The sequence below is a fragment of the Phascolarctos cinereus genome, unplaced genomic scaffold (genome assembly GCF_003287225.1).
Source record: "Phascolarctos cinereus isolate Bilbo 61053 unplaced genomic scaffold, phaCin_HiC Scaffold_4;HRSCAF=312, whole genome shotgun sequence".
NCBI lineage: Eukaryota > Metazoa > Chordata > Mammalia > Diprotodontia > Phascolarctidae > Phascolarctos > Phascolarctos cinereus.
The window spans coordinates 168,852,339-168,861,182 of record NW_027555847.1 but is presented as its reverse complement, the minus strand read 5'-3'; the positions used below and the strand labels follow the sequence as shown (position 1 = coordinate 168,861,182).

At 40.8% G+C, this 8,844-nt stretch overlaps 1 protein-coding gene across 2 annotated transcripts in view; it reads left to right on the top strand.

The window, feature by feature from the left end:
* Positions 1-761: 761 nt before the first annotated feature.
* The window catches only part of GRIN2A (glutamate ionotropic receptor NMDA type subunit 2A), a 474,506-nt gene continuing 466,423 nt past the window's right edge, over positions 762-8,844 (top strand). For both annotated transcript variants that reach the window (XM_020972554.2, XM_020972553.2), the window contains exon 1: positions 762-1,268. In XM_020972554.2, the coding sequence (XP_020828213.1) occupies positions 858-1,268 (411 nt within the window). In that variant the 5' untranslated portion in view covers positions 762-857. The remainder of the gene's footprint in view (positions 1,269-8,844) is intronic.

Genomic DNA, 8,844 nt, shown 5'->3' with positions numbered 1-8,844 from the left:
TGTCAGCATGGGAAGTGTATGCGGATGCATACAGGTGAATGCGGCTGTGCGCCAATTTGCATGGCTCTGAGTGTATGTGAATCTGAGGGAATATGGCTGGGATCGATCGCTTCCCCACATATCTTAGTATCTGCTCCATGTACCGACCCTCACCCAGTAAGACTTTGCAGTAGGGTCAAACCTGGTGTAAGCTCTCTCCCTCCTTTCCCCCCCTCCACCCCTTGCTATGCTGCCCTGCAATTGTTCTTTGCCCATCAACGCTTCCAGAACAGAGAGGAACCAGAGAAGGCTATTAGAGAGGAATGAGCTCTGCTCTATCCTAGGGCCACTGAGGGATATTGGCCCAGCAGGGTCTCTTATCACTGCATTCTTCTAATTCTGGACAGCTCCTTGCTCTCTTTCACTCCTGGTTCACTGGGGACCCGTCTCCTCTCTTGAGAAGGGAGGGGGGACCTTTGCTCCAGTAGCTGCTTCTCACGCGGGTCTCGTATGCGCTGCATTGAAGGGGTAGTGGTGGTGGGAGAAGAGTGTATAGCTCATTCTCCCCCGCAGCAACGCAAGGCGTGCCCTCATCCCAGACGAGAAGTGCACAGTGTGTGTGTGTGTGTGTGTGTGTGTGTGTGTGTGTGTGTGTGTCGGGGAAGGGATCTTTCACTCTACAAGTAGGACCAGGTTGAGCTTTGAAGCTGAGTTTTATTCCCAGAGGATCTTCCTTCTGGGTAGGAGAACTACGGGATCGTGTTCTGCCCTGGTTTGTGGAGAGTGAAGTTTTTGACTGTCTGGGAATGTAGCTTTCCTTGAGTTGAGAGTCCTCACTCTGCGTGCGCCCTTTCCTGTAGGGATCGCAGCTGGCGACCATGGGCAGACTGGGCTACTGGGCGTTGCTGGTGCTGCCGGCTCTGCTGGTGTGGCGAAGCCCGGCACGAGCTCGCGCGGAGAAGGGGCCCCCGGCGTTGAACATCGCAGTGCTTCTGGGCCGGAGCCACGATGTGACAGAGCGGGACATCCGTAGCCTGTGGGGCCGGGAACTGGCAGGTGAGCTTGCTCTCGACGTGAATGTGGTGGCCATGCTGGTCAACCTTACAGACCCCAAGAGTCTCATCACCCATGTCTGCGACCTCATGTCTGGCGCCCGCATCCATGGGCTAGTGTTTGGGGATGATACGGACCAGGAAGCCATCGCACAGATCTTGGATTTTATCTCCTCCCAGACCTTCATCCCCATCCTGGGGATCCATGGTGGTGCCTCCATGATCATGGCTGATAAGGTAATAGGGGGTGAGTGGGCTAGGGATGATAAAGAAGACTCCGTGGGGTGGGATGGTTGCCCACACCTGTGAAGTTCAATAAGGGGAGGGAGAGTGGGTGAAGAACTCTGTCTGGGGATACAGCTGGAGAGGCTCAGGATGAGATAAAGACCAGGGTTGTCTCCCATTTATCTCTCTGGGTGAGTGGATATTGGGTAACTCTTCTACAAGATTTTGATTTCTGCACATGGGATAAAGTAGCAAGGTCTGTCCTCCAGCTTTTCCTTTTCAGGGGATAGGGAAGGGATACAACAGTTGACTTTGATTTCATCCCCCCCATAACTTTTTCCCTTTCAAGAAGCTGGTGGGAATACTTGGCTTACTACAGTTTCACTAGAAAGGTAGCTCTTGAGGAGAGGTCTAAATGGAAAGCATTGGGACTGGAAATTAGGGAGAGGGTATTTTCTGAAAAGCTAAAGATTGGGGTGAATTTTGTATACAGTGTGTATGGAAAATACTTATTGTAGTCCCCCAACTGGCTATTGGGTACTGAAAGAATGCAATGTCTGCAATGGAATCTGAGTTTGAAGATGAAAAACTTGTTGGACTTGGGAAAGAGGGGCAGGATTGATGTGAAATGTCAAGGTTTATTTGAAAAGAAGAAGCTTTGTGGTGGACTGGTGAGGAAGAGGAAGAGGAAGGAAGAGTCGAGGGAATGTTGGAACAAAATGGTCATAGTATAACCAAGGTAGGGGACTTGGTTAATGCAGCGAGAGGAAGGGAACTGATCTGAGAAGTCCTAGAAGAAAAAGGGACAGAACATCAGGTTGAGTGACAGAAGTGAAAAGCATGATCTACTGGAGATAACCTGAATTCATATACAACTCCACTGGAATCAGAAAATTCCTGGAACATGAGATAGGACAATGAAAGATTAATTTACTTGTTACCAGCACTGATCTTCTCCTTCCTTAGACAGAAGGAGATATAATAAAATAATCCTTTGAGATTTAAATAGTACTTTTCTTTTGAAACTCTCAAGACACTGTCATATACATCAAGCTATATTCTCTTTTTGCCTCAGCAACTGCCTACAATACCTTTGGGGACTATACTAATTCTTCTAGGCCGCCACAGTACAATTTTTTAGTGCACTGTAGCAATAACCTGATAAATATTCATTTATAATACATTGTAGGGTGATGTTCAGGGTGGGCTTTTCCCAGAGGGTATTTGAGTGTTGTCCTCATGACTTGTGGAGCCTCCAATTTTGTTTTACCCTTTTTGGAGGTGTAGGACATAGGGGTGCAGCAATGCAGATCTTTGGTGAAAGCAGCAGAACTAATCTTCCTTGAAAGAATTTAGAGAGAAGACAATCCCAGGCAATGTCTCTAGAAGGATAATGAAAATCTAAGAGGTAGAAAGAGAAATAGAATAGAATCAACAAAGGCCCCCACTTGGGAGATACTCAGAAGATTGAGAGAGGGTTAGCAAAAGAAATGATTGGAGTCCAAGATTATGGATTGACTTTGAAAGGACTGAGGTATGGTTGAGCTTGGTGGAATGATGGGGAGAATGGAGAATATTTAGGAGGTACTGAGATGAGAAAAAAATCAGGGGGTAGAAAACAGGCCCTGGGAATGAAAAAGGTGAAAAAAAGTTGGAGATACAGGGAGAGATAGGTGGTGAGCATTCAACTACTTTCATGAAGTGGTTCCAAGTAGGGAGAAACCTAAGATTGTCTGAACACAAAGGAGGTCTTATGAAACATTAACTTTTCTTTATTACATTAGTCTTTCATGTAAGTGACTTAAAAATACCGGTTCTTTCACTTATAAGATAGAAGAACACTTAAGTTCTATATGCTGTCTATGAAGATGGAATGTTGGGAAGTTGGCTACAAAACCAATTTTATAAAATCTAAATTCACTTCTCTGGTTACTGACAGAATAAAAGAATAGTAACTGTCTAAGTTACAGACTGTCTCAAATTTAGATCTTTCTACACTGAGAAAAGCTATCTCCACCTTAGGCCAGGCTTATCTGGTAAAGCCCAGAATTATCTCTAGAATAATTATTTTTCGCTTCTAAACTAGCTACATAAAAGTGTACTGATTCATAAGAGCAGAAGTTAATTTAGTTAACAGTTAAAATGGACATACATGCAGTTAGGTCCTGATTAGTGCAAATAACGAATACCATGAAATGGTTACATTATTTGAATTTGCTCTGCATATTTCCATTGGGTTGAAACCATTGACTGTATTTTGCATAATTATAACTTCAAATAATGTGAGAATGCAAATACATGTGACTACTTCAGGGGACTCATTATTTACACTGATTGGAATCTAGCTGTATGTTCTGCATGCATGCCCTCTGGTCTCTTGCATCTTTGAGAGGAAAAATACTGAAAACATAACAAAGCCCATATACTCAAAAAATTCCATTCAACCAATGCTTATTAAACACCAGTTGTGTACAGACCAGTATAGGAAACGTGTGTGGGGGAGAGAGGAGATCCCAATATTTAAATGTTCTCTGTAATGGAGTTTTTGAGGTTGAAAGTTAAAGACTTGAACTTCAAAAAGGGAAGAAGGCTTGGTATGAAATCTCAAGGCAGAGAATGAAAGGGAAAAAGTCTTTGGTGGATTAGTGGAGGAAGAGAGGGAGGGGAAGGGAAACCAAAGCAAAAGTTGAGGTAAGTTGCTTATGCTGTAACTAGAATTGGAGACCTGGTTAAATGACAGAAAGAGAGAGATGCTATGAGAGGTCATGGAAGAAAAACAGAAAGGACAGACAATCAGATTGACTGACATAAGGAAGAAAGAAATTCAAATAAGCCTAATTCTTGTCCTTGTGAACATCACTGCTTGCTTGGTAATGAAGATGAGGTTGAAAGACAATCTATTTAGTTGGCAATTGGTAAATTGTTAATTACTGCTTTTATCAAAGGATAATCTTTCTGGTAACTAGTTTAGGAACAAAAAGGGTACTGCTAGTCATAGAAGCAAGTTTTTCGGAGTTTAGCTCAGGTTGTCCTGCCTCAGCAGGAAAAGTCTTAATTAATTTGGGAACAGTTGTGAAATGGCCCAAAACAAAGACATGTAGGGGTCAGTCATTTCACTGTAACTCAATACCACTCCCAGGGAGAAAACAAAGCCTGTGGGCAAAGTGGGTTATATATGTTTAGATGCCAGGAAGTCCATTAATGGTCATTAATGGTCTGTCCTGGTTTTAACCATGTCACATGTCACAGAGTACCATGAATTCTGCAGGCAGTAGTTGCTCTACAATTTTTGACTAATTTAATATATTTGAACTTAATTTTTCCTTCTATTTATGGAACATATAACTAACTATCTTCAAAGGGCTGTTCTGTGAATTTACTACTAAGGTTTATTGTTAAATTAGAGGATTATAAATTTAAAGGTGAAAGACCTCAAATCTAGCCCAACTCTCTCACTTTACAGATCAGGAAACTGAGGCCCTGGGAGAGTAAATGACTTCCTCGAGGTCACAAAGGTAATAAAGCTTAGCAGTAGGAGTCCTCTGATTCCAGTTCCAGAACCAATACTCTTTCCACTGGGCAGAGCCAGCCTAACTTTGGGAAAATGCTTCTGAAGAAAAATGAGAATCTTAAAACCCAGCCATCAAGATACCAGGCTTACATGCAAGAGGCATTGTGTAAACAGCCTGAACAAATAACAGCATTTTTTTGTTGTTGTTCAGTCATGTCTGACTCTTTATGACCCCATTTGAGGTTTTCTTGGCAAAGATGCTAGAGTGGTTTGCTGTTTCCTTCTCTAGTTCATTTTACAGATGAGGATATTGAGGTGAATAATTTGATTGCCCAGGATGAATTTAGTATGATGAGTCTTTCTAACTTCAGGCATGGCACTCTATCCACTACACCACCTAGCACAAATCACAATGGTTAGTTCTTCACTAAGTGAGATTTTGGCATTATTATGAATTTTTATTTCTAGAGACCTTTAGTAAAATTTCAACACCAGGGTTTTGGTTAGGGTACTGTGAAAGCAACAGCATGTTCTTCCCACATCCCAGAACCATAGGGCCAGAATGGTTAGGATAATAATAAAAATAATAATAATTGCCCTTTATATAGCACTTTTATTTTTGGTCTAGATCCATGTCTGCGTTGGTATAGTGAACTTCTGGTGTTGAAATTCTCTCCATCAGTGCAGATCAGCAATTTGTTGGAAGGAGAGACAGTTTGGAACTCAAAACTTAAAAAATGTTAAAAAAATATTTTAACATGTAATTGGGAAAAATAAAATATTTTTTAAAAAAAGCTTGTTGGTAACTAACAGTCTTAGGAAGTTATCTGGATTCACCATAAAGATGAGAGACTTGCCCATGGTCCCATAGCCAGTAATTTATAAGAATCAGGACTTGAATTCAGCTCATACTAAGTCCAAAGGTGGCCCTCTACCCACTGAGCTATGCTACCTCTCATGTAACAACAATGACAACAATAACTAGCATTTACTGAGTACTTAAAGGTTTTCAAAGTGCTTTGCATATGGTTTCTTATTTAATCGTCACAACAACCGCACTAGGTATTATTATTATTATTATATTAATATTATTATTATTATTATTATTATTATTATTATTATTATTCCATTCTTACAGATAAGACTCCTGAGGCTGAGAGAAGTTAAGTGACTTACTGAGGATCACACAGCTAATAAGTGTCAGAGACAGGATTTGAATTCAAGTCTCCTTGATTCCATACCCAGCATACTTTCATAGAGCTCATAGATCCCCATACGAAATTTTCACACTTTACATACATTTTCTTATTAATTGTAACAACACATTCTCTTCCACAAAGGCATTACTGAATTATTGCTGGAGCAGGGACCATTGGCTGGCTAGGCCTTTATCTTCAAGCCTCTCTTAGAGGCAGACAGGATGCCGTCATAACCTCCTCCTCATGACCTCAGTCATCCCCCCAACCACCAATTAAATCAACCACTGACTCTGGGAATTCTTATCATGAGCTGGGAAATCCCTTATACCCTGGTCATTAGTTGACTGGTTGTTTTGAAAGATCCCTAGCCTGCGTTTCTTTTCCATTCTCTCCTGACTCTTTACATATTGTAACAATATTCTCTTCCACAAAGACATTAACGAATTATTGCTGGAGCAGGGACTACCAGCTGGCTAGGCCTCCATCTTTAAGTCTCTTTAAGCTTTTAGAGAGAAAGAAAGAATTTTCAAGAGGAACTTTGTTTTAAGTTGCTGCATGATTTTGCCTCTGTAATGAAAAAAAAAAGATCATACAACGAAAACAATCAGGTGACCTTCATAAAAATGGTTTCTAATATGCCTGTTAGGTACTAGAGACACCATGGTTTAGTGGGGAAAAAACCCAAACCCAAAACCAAACACACCTGGCTTGAAATTTGGGAGATCTGAGTGCTATTTCTGGATCTGCTGCTAATCATCCCTCTGACTTCAGCCATGTTATTTCACTCCCTTGAGGCTCAGTTTTCTCATCTTCAGAATGAGACAGTTGGGCTAGATGGCATCTAAAGTTCCTTCTACTTCTAAAATCTCTCTAAGAATAGTATTGTGATTTCATTGGCAAAGAAATTGGCAAGAATTTCCAAAGACAATGGCCTGTAAAACCATAGATTTGAATATATTACCTGGGAAAATTTGAAAAAAAAAACTTCAGTGTCTTGGGAATTAGGGTGCCCTTCCTTTGTTTTTTAAAGTAGCTCTTAAAGTAGAGGACTGGTTTGAGTTGGAATTAAAGGAGAAAATTATTTTCAGGTTTTGAATTAATTAATAACTAGCATTTATATTAGCACTTTAAGGTTTGCAAAGTGCTTTACAAATATTACCTCATTTTATCCTTATAACAGCCCTAGGAGGCTGGGGGTATTATTATTCTCATTTTACAGATGAAGAATGAGTCTGAAAAAGATTAGGTGACTTGCTCAGGCTCACACAGCTTGTGTCTGAAGCAGGATTTGAACTCAGGCCTTCCTAATTCCAGGTCCAGCTCTTTATGATACCTTACCTTTATAATACATCAGATATTTATTGACTATTGTGGGATTTGTCAGGTATAAGAAAGAAATATGTCCTTGACTTCGAGCTTTCAAGCAGGGCAATTAAAAAAAATGCATCTATGGTTTCATGAATGTGAGGTACTTCTGATGAAGAGTGAATGCTCTTCAACCTAGAGGATTTCTTGAGGGCAGTAAGGGATTAAATGACTTACCTAGGTGTGTCATATAAGTATGTGGCCAAGGCAGGATTGATTCTAGGTCTTCCAGACTCAGAAGCTAGCTTTCTATTCCTCATGCCATGCTGTATAATAATAAATATTAAAAAATGACTACAATAAAAATGTAAAATATTAACAGATAAGTATATTAGAGAGGTATAAAACAAAGTGCCATGTGAAATCATTGGGGAACACCCCAACTAATCAATCAGGGTGATCAAGGAAGGCTTCATGGAAGAGGTTACTTTTTGAGTTGGTCTTTAAAGGCCGCAATGATCTGGTAAATGATGAGTAGAAGGGGTGGGGAAAATCATTCCAATCATAGGACAGTATGTCAACAAAGTTATGAAAGTCTGAGAATGCATTTCATGTTTAGGCAACAGAGAATAGGGGCTTTCCACTAGACAACAGAAGGTAGTCCAGAAAGATGGGAAGGAATAAGCATTTAAATAGGGACTACTGTATACCAAGGACTGTGCTAAGTACTTTTATCTATCTATCTATCTATCTATCTATCTATCTGTCTGTCTGTCTGTCTGTCTGTCTGTCTGTCTGTCTGTCTGTCTATCTACTTTTACAAATGTTCTTATTTGATTCTGGCAACAATTCTGTGAGATAGGTGCTATTATTTTCTCTATTTTACAGTTGAGGAAACAGAGGCAAACTGATTGTGACTTGCCCTGGGTCACAGAGCTAATAAGTGTGTGAGGTTGGATTTGGGCTTGGGTCTTCCTGATTCCAGGCCCAGTATTCTATCTATGGTGCCACAATACAGTACACAGATGAAAGTTGTTTGTTGTTAAGTTGTGTCCAACTCTTTGTGACCCCCATTTGGAATTTTCTCGGCAAAGATACTAGAATGATTTGCCATTTCCTTCTCCAGCTCATTTTACAGTTGAAGAAACTGAGGCAAACAGGTTTAAGTGACTTACACAGGGTCACATAGATAATGTTTCTGAGGCCAGATTTGAACTTAGGTCTTCCTGACTCCAGGCCCAGTGCTCTAGCCAGTGTAGCACCTAGCTTCCCTGGATGAAAGTAATATGAGATAAAGAAAAGGTGGCCTCATATGCCTAGCAGGGGAATTTGAACTTTATTCAGTAGGTGATAGGGAGGCATTGAAGATCATTGATGTGAGGAGTGACATGACTGTTGTTGTTGTTCCATTGTTTTCAGTTGTGTCCCAATCTCCACGACCCCTTTTTGGGGTTTTCTTAGCAAAGATACTAGAATGGTTTGCCATTTTCTTCTCCTGTTCATTTTACAGATGAGGAAACTGAGGCAAAAAGGGTTAACTGACTTGCCCTGGGTCATACAGCTAGTAAGTGTC